Source organism: Plectropomus leopardus, chromosome 5 (genome assembly GCF_008729295.1).
Source record: "Plectropomus leopardus isolate mb chromosome 5, YSFRI_Pleo_2.0, whole genome shotgun sequence".
Lineage (NCBI taxonomy): Eukaryota > Metazoa > Chordata > Actinopteri > Perciformes > Serranidae > Plectropomus > Plectropomus leopardus.
This window is the reverse complement of record NC_056467.1, coordinates 1522331-1538353: the sequence shown is the minus strand read 5'-3', so window position 1 is coordinate 1538353 and position 16023 is coordinate 1522331. Positions and strand designations below refer to the sequence as shown.

The window sequence follows — 16023 nt, the reverse complement described above, 5'->3', positions numbered from 1 at the left end:
TTTCGAGGCAGTCAGTTTCCAAGATTATTTTTAAGTAAGATCAACTTGTCTGATTTTACAGTGCATGTTTTTGAACAACGCTGATCAGAATTGTTTACCTGTCACCCTGTCTGCAAAGGCCAATTATTTCACACTCCAACTGAATGGAAAATTAGACGTGTAGACAAAAAGCGTTCATTATGAAGTGAGTGACACTGGCCTGATAAGTAGCTTACAGAGAGCCCTGTGATGTACGGCTGCACTGACAACGTGTGATACATAACACACTGTGGTGTACACGCGTACTGTAAGATCGCTGCTCCAAAGAAAATATGTTAAAAAATTCATAAGTATATTTTCTAGTTTTATTAGAAACACATTTTTGTCAACATGTTGTATTTATACAGTGAATGGTCTAATATGCACTGGAGGTCACATAAGCTTAGGTTTATTGGAACAATAAAAGACATACCATGAGGGATTGATATTCAAAGAGATGTAGCAGCTACTAGCTGCATATTTGACCATCAATTTTTAATAGTTGGGATTTCTCTCCTTCGAAGACACAAAAATAAAACTTGTCTAAGTATGTTATATTAACAATTTTATGAAGTCAGCAGACTAAAAAATTAAGAAGTCAATTACTCCTTTTAACACTTACATTTTGTCTCAACACATTCTGCAGATGATGGTGCAAAGCACTTTAACAGTATTTGTGCTATTTTTTTTTTTTAATTTGGCAAATGTCTACTTATGTTTTTATTGTTTTTTTTAACCTTTTTTTGTAAACAACATCTTGTACAAACTAGCACAGTGAACCACAACCCCAGCAAATGTGTTTTTATCTCCATACAATATAAATGAAATCAATACAAAAGTTTGGTTGGTTGCTTGGAACATTTTTATATGGATCGAGAGGTTCTAAAACATCGTTTTTCGAGACTTCTGGACTCCTGAATTAAATAGATTACGTAAACAGTTGACTGTTCTAAGTCCCATTTAGAACCCCGGTAGAAGATTTTTAGAAGGTAGACTTCATTTCAACATTTCAAGTTCACTTCCATTTTAAATAAAGGGTTTGCAATCCGTAAAAGGGTTTTTACTGTTTGCCTTTTGAAGGCGGCCTTCTTCAGATTTGGTGGAAATTCTGAAACCACGAAAAAAGAAAAGAAAACAAAAAAAAAAAACAAACAAACAGTCCTGACAGAGGAAAAAAAAACGTCATTTCCTCTGGCCTTCGGAAACATAGTGTCAAAAAGGTTAAGTGTCAATATGGCAGAGCCTTGAGAGGCCAAGAGGTCTGAGGAGCTTCTGAATAAATACAAGGGACAAGTCTAGTGCCTCGAACATAGTCTGAACGCCGCTCAGCCTTCCTACAGTGCCAGGTCAGCACACGATCAACCCTCTGCCCCTTTATTCTCTCTCTGTAAAGCTATTGAAGTCTTTGACAGTAGCTAATGATGTTTTCATGTTCGGGACATACTATAGGAGATTTCGAAAGGGTTGTTTTATACCCCAGCGGTGAGTGTTAGGAGGTTTGGTCGCTACGCCGGGCCACTGACAGGAGTCAGGAGGGGTGACAGGGTGCCCCAGGGGCCCAAAGAAAGGAGGGGCGAATGGGTGGCAGTTCAGCAGTCTCGCCCATTCTTTTTTTTTTCTTCTTTTTTGTCCAGTTTTGGATGCAGGGTGGGGGGGTTGGGGGGCAAACGAAGCAATTGTGAAACACCCAAACACAATACTGAAGACAATGTTTCCCCACAAAAAAGGTCAACAGATCAAATGAGAAAATAAATAAATAAATATAAAAACACCAAAAAAACAAAAAAAAAAAAACAATGGCCCTAACCCTGTCGATATCCATTTCCCTGTTCTGGAGCCCCAAACACACCAAACCTCACCACCCTCCAACACCGAATCTCTCGTCAGTAGAGTCCGCTCTCTGGAAAAGCTACCACACGGTGCCCTCGTTCATTTCCGAGGGCGGGTGGGACAGGTGGTTGTTGTATCCGCTGCCGTTCAGTGACAGTGAGGTAAAGGGCGGACTAGGGCCGAACACCTCGGAGGAGATGCTGTGGAGGGGTCCCGGGATGCCGGGCTCCGGGCTGGGAGAGTCCCCCGGATGGTGGGACATTATATCGGAGAAACGCTGCACCTCGCTGGAGGGGTGGTGGCCAGGCAGGGGGTGGTCCATACCTCCGAGAGGGGTGCCCGTGGGGCCTGAGGAGGGCACGAAGGGGAGATCGACCGGGGTCTGGGCCTGCGACGATGGAGGCCCCTGAGGGAAGAAGTCATAGTTCCCTCCCGGGCCGTAGTACTCGCTTTGATAATCTGCAGATCCAAGAGAAGAAGAAAAAAATCAGCTCGGAGAACAATGTGTGTAGAAATAATTCCGGAGACGTTGAGGAATTCATTGAATATACATAGCTTGATTTGTATTAGAGAGGGCGAGAGACCCTCGCCGTACTACATTAGTCACAGAGCACGTTACACTTAAATCAAAACTGCAATTGGGTGGGGAGAACAACGTGGCCACAAAATTAATTAAAATGGGGGCCATTTCATCAGCGATTCTACCTACTGAGACCGATCTTTTTTTTTTTTTTTCAATTCAGCAGAATATTATTAGACTTTTCTGCTTCGGCAGAAAGGACAAAGGCCCGAGCACAAATGAAATTCTCTGAGAATGATCAGATATTTCAAAGCATTTTGAAGCAAGAGTGTGCTATCAAATCACTGAGATGTAAACTAAGGTCGAGTAACTCACTCATTTCTAAAAGCTTATGGACGAGGTTACACAAACTGAATAAAACATCGTAACCAAATTTGTTTTAAGAAAAGTATGAGCCTTATTCCTGAAACTACAAACTTGTCACATTATTGAGCAAGAGCATCACTGCTGAAAAATTAACTATTTGTTTTCAGTTTAAAAAGTTTGTGTGCAGGCTACCTTTAATTTTTAAGTTGAATGAATTTGAATTACTCTTACTACTTATATGAATGAATTACCTCAACTTGTCTTTTCAAATTCAGTCAACTTAAATTTTTAAGGCAGACCGGACACTAACTTTTAAAGGTTAAAACAAATAGTTTATTTTTACAGTGCAGAAAATCACTGCATTTTATAGAACTATTCATATGCAAAACATTATTCTAATTTGGTGCACTAAATTAAAACTTAACTCAGCTCAGGAAGCTAAACGTGCACAGGCCTAACATGATATCTACCATCATTCTTTGAGGCGTCTTTATAAAAAAATGCTTAATTCTTATTCAACATTAAATAGCCCAAACAGGCTACAGAGCAAGGAATTTAAAAAAAAATAGAGGAAAATAAGGAAACATACAAATTATAATTTAATGTGACTGAAACTCGCAGCAGTGAGAATAAAAAGGAGAATCATAACAAACATTAAAAATGGATATTAAAAGGATGTTTCACATGAGAGAGAAAAAAAAACACTTTGGAGGACGTATAAAATATCTACTTTTCTTTGATGAAAATTGCAAGTGCACGCATACCTCCATAGTAGGAGAAGGGCCCGTTGGGGATGAGCTCTCCGGGCTCCAGCCGGTCCACCAGCGTCCTCATCCGCCTCGGGCTCCGGAAAAACGCGTGCCTCCGGGCGCCCAGCGCGCTCAGCTGCTTCATGCGCCTCTCTTTGGAACGTCGGTTCTGGAACCAGACCTGAACACACACATAGACACACACAAACACACACATATATGGGTCACCTCGTGTCACTCTGCAAACATGCACTAGGCTCCTGACGCCATTTTGATTGCACGTCAATATTGTGTGTGGTGAGATGGGAGGAGAAATGGAGGTGATGGAGGCGGACTCAGTGCGCATTTTACGCGGCAGAAATGTCTAAATAAATATGTAAACAAACAAACAAACATTTGCCCATTGTGGTTTTTTTTCTGCAAATAAACCCGACTATGTAAATTCTCCTCTCATACAAAAGAAAGTGTAATTAGGTGTCATATTTACCCTGGCACCTGCGCCGCGCTGGTTCCACATTAGAGTAAATAACCGGTGCTGTGTGTGTGTGTGTGTGTGTGTGTGTGTGTGTGTGTGTGTGTGTGTGTGTGTGTGTGTTTTGCGGCGTGCGTGATGAGCCGGTGCGTTAAATCCGCAAGGCTCTGCGGCGGAGACACTGCGCCCAATTATCGTTACAGGAGCGAGAGTCACATCTAACCTCCCTAATGATCTTTTAACCCTCCATTTACTCCGACTGAAGACTGCAGCAGCGGGGGCTTAAAATCTCCAATTAATACTTAATAGGAGGGTTGTTACCAATATATTACCGGGCTCTTGGAGGTTATCATTTCCTAATCTATAGGCCGGCTTCCTTTAATTACGCGCTTCCCTTTTTCCCCCTCGTGCTCATACATATTAGATACCCCTACTTCACCACTTTCACTTTATCGCCATTAATCTGCTGTGCTAAAGCTTTTTACCTGCTCTGCCCCGCAGCCCCGGAAACACGAGTAAACTAAAAATAAATAAATACTTTTTTTTTTTAATTCCAATTATTTCTACGTTTTCTATAAGTAGGTTTGTTATATTCCGTGTGGGTAATTGTTAATAATATTTGCAATATTAGTTTGCATTATTAACAATTTAGTTCATCGCATAAAATGACCTCTTTAAAAAAAATATTGGACATAAAAATAAATAAATAAATACTAAAAATAAAATAAAATAAAAAACATTCCCTTCTACAAAATTGAATAATAATAATAATAATACCAACAACAACGATGTGTTTTGTGGGTTGTCTGTCTTGCTCTTTGTTTAACTTAATGTGGCCCTGCTGTAATTCAGATTTCTGAGGAGACAATCTGAAGACCCTTGAAACAGATTTTCTGTCTTTCCACTTGGCTGGAGAGGCTCACAGCATGGCTAAATGTGGTCGCAAAACGTGATGGCAGCGCTGTGCCAGGACTCCCAGCGCTCCCAGCGCTCCCAGCAGCCCCGGCGCCAGTTGGCGACTCTGCCCCGTCGCCTGCGCCAAGAATCAAAAATACCCATATAAATTACCCGTTTCCAAATCAACCTCGTGCGTCGGGCCAATCTTTGGCTTAATGAATTCAATGTGACCGCGCAGTTTGAAGGGAAGAGGCCTCCTTTAAAGAGGGGGCGAGGGAGGTGAGGGTGAGGAGGGGGGGAGGTGGTGCTGAAGGGGGGGAGGTGGAGCCTCTCTGATGGGATGAGGCCTGCACGGTCATGGCAGTCTGGCAGCTTGGCAGGGACGTTTTTCCATAAAATATAAGCTGTTACATCACACCTTTTAATGGGTGCGTAACACCCTATAAAACAGAAAAGGCGCGAGCCCACCTCCTCAACCTGTGGGTGCCCCCTGAATGATATTTCCATAATATCTCAGACTATCAGACACAATCTGAAGATTTTAGTGATTTATGTATGAATAAGTGGGGATGGTGAGACCAATAATTAGGCCTATGCTTTTTATTTAAGGCCACGTGGACCCTGAGAAACACCCCAATTTGCTAACAAAAACGCGCTTTTGTGCGTCTTTATTCGGCAGTTAATGAATTAAATTGTGGTGAAATAAGAGAAAAAATCCAGCGGAACTCCTGCACTGTCAAATCTGACAAGCTGGTCTTATTTAAAATAATATCATAAACCGACTGCCTTGAAAAAATGTGAGTAAATATAATTATAAAGATTAATTTATGTGGATTTTTTAATCTAATTGTTAAATTTGGCTGTATTTACTTATTTTTGTGACACTGATGCAACTTAAAAATGACAAATCAAAAGAATTTGTGTGCTTTTATGCTACATTCTAATCCTGCTACATCATGCTGAGTTTAAACCAAGTTATTCTGACTTGATGTGATCATCATAAGGAGAATTTTCGCCAAAAATGTTTAAGAAAATACAAATATGATTGACTAGTTTGCAACCAGCAGAATACAGATGTATATACATATACACAAGTACAAGTTAGATGTTTTTTTTGTCAAACACAGTCTAGAAAATGACGTTCAAATTTCTCCTTGATCCTGCTACATCATGCTATAGCACAGTAAACTTTGTTTATTGAAGTTGCAAAAACTTGGACAGATTGAATTCATTAAACTTGCCATTTTTAAAGTTGCAACAGCTTCTCAAAATTAAGTAAATACAACTAAATTTTGAGTGAATTTCACAATAAAGTATTAAATATACATGAATTAAGATAACAGCTATATTTACTTACATTTTTAAAGGCAACAAGTTTCCTAGATTTTTAAAAACTAAATCAGCTTGTCAGTTTTTACAGTGTATAAATGACTGAGACTAATGATTAAAATAGTGATCTGTGTTGAGAGACACACGGACCTCGAGAAAAAAATCCTGATTTGCTAATAAATATGCGCTTTTACGCGCGGCAGGTCATGATGAGGCTGTGGTGAGATGAGAGGGATAATCCAGGATGCTGTTTGGATGCTAAATGTCGGCGCTCCTTTACCTGGATGACTCTCATGTTGAGGCCGGTTTCCTGGGCCAGCTGCTCCCTGATGTGTCTGGTGGGTTTTGGGGTGGCAGCGAACGCCGCCTTCAGCGTCTCCAGCTGTTTGGCCTTGATGGTGGTCCGCGGGCCGCGCCGCTTCCCGCCGAGGTTCTGGTCGTCGTTCTCGTTATTCACCGTCTCTTTGTCGGACAGCGCGGCTATCTCCGTGTCCTTTAGGACCACGTCGTCCTGTAGCTGGTCTTGAGAGTCCGGCGATAAACTGGGGTCGCTGCATGCCGTTACTGAAGAAAATAACACGAGGGAATCAGAATAAACGCGGGAAATGCTGCAGTGCAAAAAGAACAAAAGTGTATTTATCACTGTGGAGTGCGTCAGCAGTGATGTCATTAAAGGTGGCTGAACTTTGACCTCAACTTTGTGATGCAAACCAGAAAAAGAAACGATATTATCTGAGAGGTTCATCCAGGTTTTAGACGGTGTTTAGCAATTTGACTTAGTACTGTTTTATGCTTTGCACCTTTAACATGCATATGAATATTGAAATAGATAATCACTGACATTTTATTTTTTTAAAAATAGCAGCTGGGGATTTTTTTCTCCTCGAAAGAAACTTTGATATTAAGTTAAAAAAAATTAAAAATAAACGTAATAAACATCTTACATGAAGAATTATGGAATAAACATTTACATTGCAGGCCAAAATTCATATCATAATGTTATATGGCGGAGAGAAAATAACAGGCTGGAACTGAAAATATATATATATATTTTGGAATAAAATGATCAGCAGACAATAGTCTGTGCTTTTTTTGTTTCTTCTCTGGATGCGTCTAAGTCCTGGTCATGGAAATGATGAAGCCACTGCGGGGCTGAGCACATCACATCCATCACAATTTATCCCGCCTCACGCACACAATACACACACACACACACACACACACGCTCGTACGCACCTGAGAGGAGGTTGGTGTCTTTTACACTCGTGTTGTTTAGGTAATCGTCTTTGCAAACGAATTTGTTCTCGTCTATGATGTAGAGCTCCTCTCCAGTGGAGAGCTGCTTATTGCACATCATGCATGTGAAGCAGTTGAGGTGAAACACTTTGCTCCGGGCCCTCCGGACCAGGTCGTTTGGAGAGATGCCCTGCGAGCAGCCGCCACACTTCGTGCCGAACCGTCTGCAGGAGGAGAGGGGGGAATGAGATGTTTTTTGTTAATTAAAGAAATGTTTTACAGAAATCATTATGAAGCGTTTAAATAATAAAATGAACACGCAGCTTTGGTGAAAAAGCGGAGATGATGGGGACAGAAAGAGCCGTATTTAACAGAATATTCATTTCCATTTGATTTTGTTGTTGACTAAGAAGTCACATTTAATGTTAAAGGAAAAAATGAATTATAATAGGGCCTTAACATAAAGTCACACGTATTTCTAAAACCCCACTTGACCATCTGAAAGCGCATTTTGGGGAAAGTCGAATCATAACCCGGTCTAAAATATACTATTTTACATGAAAAGAATAATAATGAAAAGAAAAGATTTCTCTAAAGATAAATTATAGATACTTATAATATGGAGAAGAGAGAAAAGCTTCACTTGAAAACGCATTTCAGGAGCTTTTTGGACCGTGTGCTATTTCTACAATTAAGAATGAACGTTTTCTGTATGCTCTATCCACACTGAAGTGTTGTATATTATTTGCCAACGACTGCTTCTTTCGAGCCTAGTTATTGTGCATTTGACTTATTATTATTATTATTATTATTATACATTTTTATTATCGTGTTTTTCCTGTTTATACATATTTAAAATCAGAGTTGGAGCGTAAGAGTTGTATTTTTATTGCCAACGACTGCTTCTTTCGAGCCTAGTTATTGTGCATTTGACAATATAATAATAATAGTTATGGCGATAATAATAATAATAATAACAATAATAATAATAATAATAATAATAATAATAATAATAATATAATAAAAATTAAAATGTAAGGTTATGTTTTTATTGTGTTTTTTTAAATATTAAATGTATACGTCAGCACACTTTGGGAAAATAACACTCTAAATTATACTAATAGAAATAACGTTGTGAATAAAGCAAACTCTTTAAAAAAAAAAAAAAAACAACAACATTATTTTAAAAATGATGATATATGATTCCCTCCCGCCAGAGGCCAATGCGCAACTTTGTATGGACCTGCTGAACTGAGTAGTTTTGTTGAATTTATGAAATATTGTATCCCCACATTTTCCATGTGTATATATATATATATATGTCTAGTTAATAGGCAGCTCTAAGACAGCAGCCTGCTTGCTTTGCTTTGGAATAATAAATGATAGCCCTGCCTTTGACTTCACCGTTAAACAATGTGTATTGAGTGGTGTGCACTGCTTGTTGACTGCACGTCTGTGATTGCATTGTCTGCGGACTTGATCTTTTCAACTAGTTTACTATTCAAATCCACTTATCACGTCCGCCTCAGTCGGACTGAGCAAACACACCGGGCCGCGGCTCCTCTGGCCGGGGTTTGATCCTGTGCGCTCCCCCGGCTGCCCACACGCTGTAAAAAAACACACCCCAAGTGTGATTTCCTCGATTTCCTAACAAACCGCCCCCCTCTCTCTCCCTCTCTCTCCCCGCTGAGAGCGAGTGCACACGCGTTTAATGTTGCTGGCCCTCTTTTGTTGTTGTTTTGCATAAGAATCCAAATTAACAAGCTTTTAATTACTCGCTCCTAATCAAAGCTTATCGCCTGCAAGTGCTCGTTCACGCCTACAGGCACGGACAGGTCGCTTATCCATTTATTTAAAGAGAATAAATAAATAAAACACAGAGTCTGCAATCACTATAAATGCCTCACTTGTGTGCAGTCAACAGATGTGCAGTTTTAAAATATATTTTGTTTTTATTCTATTTTGACTATTTGTCTGCAGCATTGGGTTTTTACTTTTTATTACTTGTTTAGCCAATAGTATTTCAAAAGTATGCAACTTATTTCCAAGATGTAAATAATATAGATAACAAATATTTGTTCTGCACTAAATCTGCAAAAATAAAAAATACATAAATATTTTTTGGGGTAAAATGTAATGTTTGGCCTTTTTTTGATGCACTATCACAATCGTTTCTCCTGTTATGTTCCTATTAAATGTATTTAGGCTATATTATTTTCTAAATGCACATGTCCCTGTTTGCCTGCAGTCCAGCTCCTGATACAAACTCACACGCACACACACACAAACCAGAAAACAAAAACACAGCTGATGAGTTTCTCTGTCACCTTTCCCCGAGCTTACCTAAAGAAATCATTTTTGCAGTACAGTCTCCCCTCTCGAGAAAAACATTTCTCTGTCAAATTACATTTGCACTCGCAGCACTGCACGCACTTTACGTGCCAGGCTCTATCCAGCACGTTGAGCAGAAAGCGGTCCAGAATAGGCCTCTCGCAGCCGGCGCAGTGGACCATGGCTTTGGCTGGGCTTTACAAAAAGAAACCCACAAACGAAGCGCGCGCGCGCACACAAACAAAATCAACAGCACAGGCCGAGCATTGACCGAGTATCTGCTCTCGCTCCCCTCCTTGATTCGCTTGGAGCTCCCCGGGTCAATGTGCGCGGAGAAGCCAGTCGATCAGGTGTCACCACAGTTTTCTCCCTGCATGCGTAAAAAGGCTCAGCGTCCAAAAAACACACACAGGAAAGGATGGCGACCGCGTCCTCTCTCTCTCAGATGGAAAAAGCCAAAAAAAAAAAAAAAAAACAGTCCTTTTTTATTGGATCCGGGGGCAAAACACACAACCAAAAATGTAGATTTCAAGCTGCAGATCGGCTCAGGCGAGATGACCAATGTGGTTGTCCCGGCGCTCTTGGAAGTGACGCATCGGTGAGAGGAGCGTCGTGTGCCAGTCAGCGCTGGAAGAGGCGTCTAATAAAACGCTTTTAGGGCAGAGCTGTCACACAACAAGACACGCACGCCTATAAATAATTCAGTGCACTTTGACATGGCAGCGTATCCAGTGTTCAGAACCCGGCGGGAAACAAAATCACACACCCAAAAAGATTTTCTCAAAAGAGTGTTTTCCCCTCTCGCTCAGTCCGATGATCCTGGACGTTCCGCTCGCGGCGGCGGTGTGGTGGGGGCGGATTGGGGGTTGGATGCTGCGATGCGCTGGCGGCTCCGGTAGTTGTCAGTGTGTATGCTGGGATGCCCTCAGTCTCCAGTACCGTGCGTATGCTGGGATGCGCCGGCTCTCCAGTAAACTGTCTTGCTCCTAAAGCTCCAACCCAGCCTTATTCCCAGCCTCCTGACGTCAGGCCGCGGTCCGACCAATCAGCGTCGCACCATGCCAGCAACCATCAAGCCGCCCCATCATAACCCAGCGAGGGCTCTGCCTGCTATTTATGCCACACACTCAAGACACCAATTGTCAAGAATTTCCCTGCAAACTGTCATATGTTAGTGAATGTGTTTGGAGGAAGCAGCCGCGGCGGAGAGGGCGAGCAGCGCGTGGAGGGAGAGACGCCACTTTTCAGCTGCTGAGCAAATTGTCTTCTGGGCATGAGGGGGGCATGAAGAAGGAATCTGAGCAGGTAGATAATCTCAGTGGCGTCTTCGGGATAAAGAAGCTGGAGGCGCAGATTGCATGGCGCGCTCCCCGGTTCATTCCTGTAAAGTTACTTTGCGCCAGAAAACTACGCACAAGTCGGGCATGTTTGTTTTGGGTATTTGAGAATAACTGGAGGCTTCTCTTTTTTTTTATCAATAAACCAGCTGTCCGTTAAAATATGAAATTTTAACTGCCTGCTTTGTACTTGAACGCATCATCCATATACAGCTAACTGTTTGATTACGCAGCAGAACGTCTGTGCCAAGATCTGATTGAGTTGATATTCTGGAAATATGATAGTTTTTCTCTTTTTCTCAGAGTCGTGCAAAATAACAGAATGGCATGTGCTAATTTACTCTAACGATGGGTTTAAAGCAGCTGTCACCTGGTGTGATGGAGAGGAAGCTTGGAGAGACAGAAAAGCCCCAAAGTTGATGCTCAAATCCAACTTCAGTAAATAACACCACGATTATGAGCCATCAGCCTGTTGGCTTATTGGTCATTTTCCATCAGTAAGACTCGTTATGTTGTGTTGATGATTTGCAGGCCTTTAACTATTTTTCTTTTATTCTTTTTGCTCAGTGAACAGAGGATGTCTGTCAGGATGGGAAAAACTTCACGTGCTTGTCGAACAAATTCGTTTCGTTCTACTATCTAATCAGGATTTGCATTCGCCAGGAAACTAGTTTAATTCATCTCTAAAGCATTTGTTTACACAAACTGCTCGCTTGTGGCCTGTAAACACACCGATTTAACCGATTTATCCACAGTAAGAGAATCATTTTTGCGTCTTTATTTTGAAAAAGAAACACGGTGTGTGTTTGTTCGTCTTAACACGGCTCCATTGCTGCGCATTTGGAGAAAAAAAGCACCAAAGATCACCCATGTATTCTCTCCCAACAGCCTGCCAGCATCCTCTTGCATATGGGCCGCTTCTCATGCAAAACGCGCGCCCGTCCCCTTCCAGCTGCCTCCCGGCGTCTGGGGAGCGCCCCTTCAACAGGACATGTGCTGGTGGCTTTAAGAAAGAAAAAAAAGAAGCCAGAGATAACGCTACCAAACGCACATCTCGTTTTTGTTTTATCGTCTTTCTCCTCTTCCTCTTCTTCAGTCTCGCTTTTCTCTTTTTTTTCAACTTCTCTGTTTTTCTGTTTGTTTCTGAGCGGCGCGTCTGAGCGCATTCTGAGCATCTGGTTATGTTTCCATCAGAGAGACAGGCAGAGAGGGGTCATTGAGCTCGATGACAACTGGGCGGTCCATAGATCTACAGAGAGGGGGGCAATCAGCGATGGAAATATCGCGTTTCTTATGGGATACAAAACTCACTTTTCTTTTTTTTCCCGCCCTAAAAACCTGCAGACTAATCTAAAAAAAATAAATAATGAAAAAAACTAAGGCCAGACAGCGTGCAGTACGCAGGCCTCTCCACCGCCATACAAACTTGTAAATGCAGCATGTAAACAACAAAAGTTGTTGTTATTTCCATGTGTAGAAGATGCCTTGATAGTCTGTCAGTGGGGATAATCTCTGCCTGATTTAGAATAAGCCAGAGAGAGAAGAAGAAGAAAAAAAGCCAGCTCACAGAGGCAGATTAATCCACGAATAGAAGGAAATCAAAATATAGGCTATGGGCTTAAAAATATCTCAACTCCCCTCCAGGCAAACACACTATTAAATGCAAAAATGGTTTTAACCTTACCACTGTAATCCCTCACTAGCAATAGATTATATTCTCACTCATATTTTTTTTTATTCTGATGCAGGCAGAAGTTGTAAATTGGAATTTGTGGCGCAGCGTCAAGTTGAAGAAAACAAAACTTGTTCTTTTTTATTTTGTTTTCTTTTTGTCCTGAATCTCAGAATAGTTGGAGGTAGATTTGATGTGCAAAGAAAATGAAAGTCAATACATTGTAGTCGCTAACAATGGCAATCTAAATACCTATAATTAACCAGAAATGTGTATTTTATTGGATAGCTTTTATTTTATTCACATTTTATATTTTACGCATTTCTTTTATTCCATCCAAAGTCTTTTTTTCCGGACAGTGCAGGCCTCCACAGGCAAGAAAGGGATCTCCCTGTATCAGGGCCACAGTGTTGTAAAGCAGCCCAGGAGATTTGGGGTTTATGAAGTGCAGACAAGTGAACTGGTACACTGCGAGATAATTAATCTGAGATAATGAATGAGGCTGTGAAGATGCATGCAATCATTAATTCTAATCATGACACGTTTATTTGTCTCCCGTCTCTCCTCCAGGCTCAGTTAAGAGACACAATGTCACCACAACAATGTAGGAGAGGGCCGCGGCTTCAGGAAGAAGACGACTAAAGACTGAACCGAGCAGGTGATTGGATGGGATGGAAACGGGAAAAAAGGTGTTTAATATATAAAAGAAAAAAAGGAGACAAACGCTATTTCTTCTTGTAGTTTCCCGGGGTGGCCACGCTGGTAAAGCCGGGCTGTGTGACATTACAGCCGGGGCCAGTGAGGCCGGGCAGGCAGCCGGGGGGACAAACCGTGACTCCGGTAATACAGAGAGAAATATCACCCCCGACTGGAGCTTTGATCAACTGAGTGTACCGGGGAGGAGGAGGAGGAGGAGGAAGTGGAGGGTGGGGTACCGGTCCGCTGCTCTGCTCTGCTCTGCTCTGCTCTTTCTCTCTCTGCAGGATTTTTTTTTTTTTACAAAGGAATAATGCAAACAGGCGCTGATTTTCATAATTCATAATAAGACGCATTGATCATTCTGGCTTATGAATGCGTTTATTTTCGGAATAAACAGTCCCATTTCTGTGAAACTGGCTCAGTTAATATCATTTGTATAATTTTTCATCTCTATTCCTATAAAAACTTAACATTGGGGAATAGGGGGGAATTATTCGAAGGTGCAGCTGTGCCAAAATGTGCATATAGTTTAAAGGAGAAAAAAATCGTATGAGACATAAAACAGAAATTATTTCATTTTATTTTCATTGCACTGATTGTAAATCGTAATATACAAAAGTGTAACAACTGTGGGCTGCATAATTGTATATAATTTGTACTGAATTACAAAATAGAGGATTCTTTGCAAAGAAAAATGATTTTTTTATGAAAGAAAATGTTTTTCCCCAACAACGAAAAGCGTTATCATCATTTTATTATTTCATTTTATTTTAAGTTCCAAAAATAAACAGAAAATGAAGTATTTTTAGTGACACCTGCATCCACAGAAAGCTGCTTTAACAAAGTGCGCTTTCCATCCAAACTGTCCACGTGTCAGCTCTTTTCTTGGTGGTGCAAACTGCATGAAAAGCGCGCACATTTGACGCAAAGTTAACCATCACCAGTTGAGTTTGTAGAGGAGGAGATGTTGTTGGGGGGGGGGCACTTTCCTGTCCCTGCACTGACCAGCATGTCAGCCATTCTGTCCATCCATCCATGACTCTGTCCATCCGTCCCGCGGTGCTCACACAGCAAAGGCCCCATACTCTGTAATGGTATAACCCACACGACTTTAGGCAAAGCACGCAAAGTCCTACCACGATCGACTGGCTAGGCTGTGTCCTCCCTTCCCTCCTCTCCTCCCCCCTCCTGTAGATCAGCAGCCAAACATATGCCGATGTGAACTCATCGTGGATTATTGAGCCAACACCAACTCTACGCAAACATTTTCCAGACTTTCCAACTCCGGTCCCGTCCTGCGCTGAGAGAAATCCAATGGGATTTATAGATCATCTCCCTACAGCTGTCTCTTCTCAGCCAGTCAACCCCCAACACTACACACACACTACACCACACTGCACTACACTACAACACACACACACACACACACACACACACACACACACACACTAGCCAATATTCAGAGGCTGATGATCTGACCTTCCTTCCACAGCTCCAACCAAAACCTCTTTACTGTCTGTGCGTTTTCTCAAGGAGATCACATGATTTGGGGGAATTTGGGGGATTTAGAGTCCAAAACAGTCACCCTGCACAGACTCCGAGGTCACCCACACACAAGGCCACCACCACCACCATCACTACAGCAAAGCAACCTCCACCAGGGTCCCCCTCACTCCTCTAGGGGGCGAATTGAATCCGGGTGCAGAGAGGGTTTAGCCAATGATGCTATTATGACTATTACTACTATTATATTATTATATTCGTAATTCCAAGTTATTACAGCCGTTATGTCGGAATTAATCCTTAGAATAGAAGGTCACCGCACATTTTACGCATGGCTTACTTGGTGATAAATCTTCTGGACACGTGGATAAAGTCTTAACTTTAAATAAATGAAAAAGTACTCAAGCAAATGGGATAAAAGGTTTTAAAAGTGGTCAAAATATTTAGTGTTTTGTACAAAATTATATTGTTTTATGCAAGAACAAAAATCATATTTACAGTTCCAAACGCAGAGCAAGATAGGAGATACCCCCTGTTAAATCAACAAAGCAAACTACAAATTTAAAAATGTAAAAAAATAAAAAAAGAATCACATGAGGTTGAGAGCACAGACGCTTGAATGAAAACCTTCTCTGTGATTCCAAACTAAAACCAGAGTCGGTGAGAAACGCACATCCATGCAGGCGCAGGGAAGCAGAGGGAACCTAGTCCAGATTAATGGTTCTCCGCGCTTATTCTGCAGTCGGGGTGAAAGGGCTAGGATCACTAATGATTATAATATAATGTGTGGCGATAACCACTCCCTTTGAGATATTATCGCCCGATGGCCAATGCTCAGGGGACGGGCTGCATGGCTGCAGAGCGGCAGATAGCTGCTGCTGCTGCCGCCGCCGCACAGGATTTCTGCGCTCTGAAAAAAAAAAAGCCCGGAAGCATGGAGAGAGGGAGAGCTGGCCGCTGCTGATACCTGCATTAAAATAGAGCAGGCCGGCCCGTGCACGCTGCTTAGACATTCATCTGCTGTTTTATTTATTTATTTTTATTAACGATGACATGATGAGGGT

General features: G+C 41.6%; 1 protein-coding gene across 1 annotated transcript; it reads right to left on the bottom strand.

The window, feature by feature from the left end:
- Nucleotides 1-1927: 1927 nt before the first annotated feature.
- Nucleotides 1928-9930, bottom strand: lhx1a (LIM homeobox 1a). Its single transcript, XM_042487345.1, has 5 exons — nt 9761-9930; nt 7418-7641; nt 6462-6745; nt 3499-3664; nt 1928-2307 (listed from the first exon to the last, which is right to left on the bottom strand). Exons 1-5 carry the CDS (start codon nt 9928-9930, stop codon nt 1928-1930), a joined length of 1224 nt encoding a protein of 407 aa, XP_042343279.1.
- Between the last annotated feature and the right edge of the window lie 6093 nt (nt 9931-16023).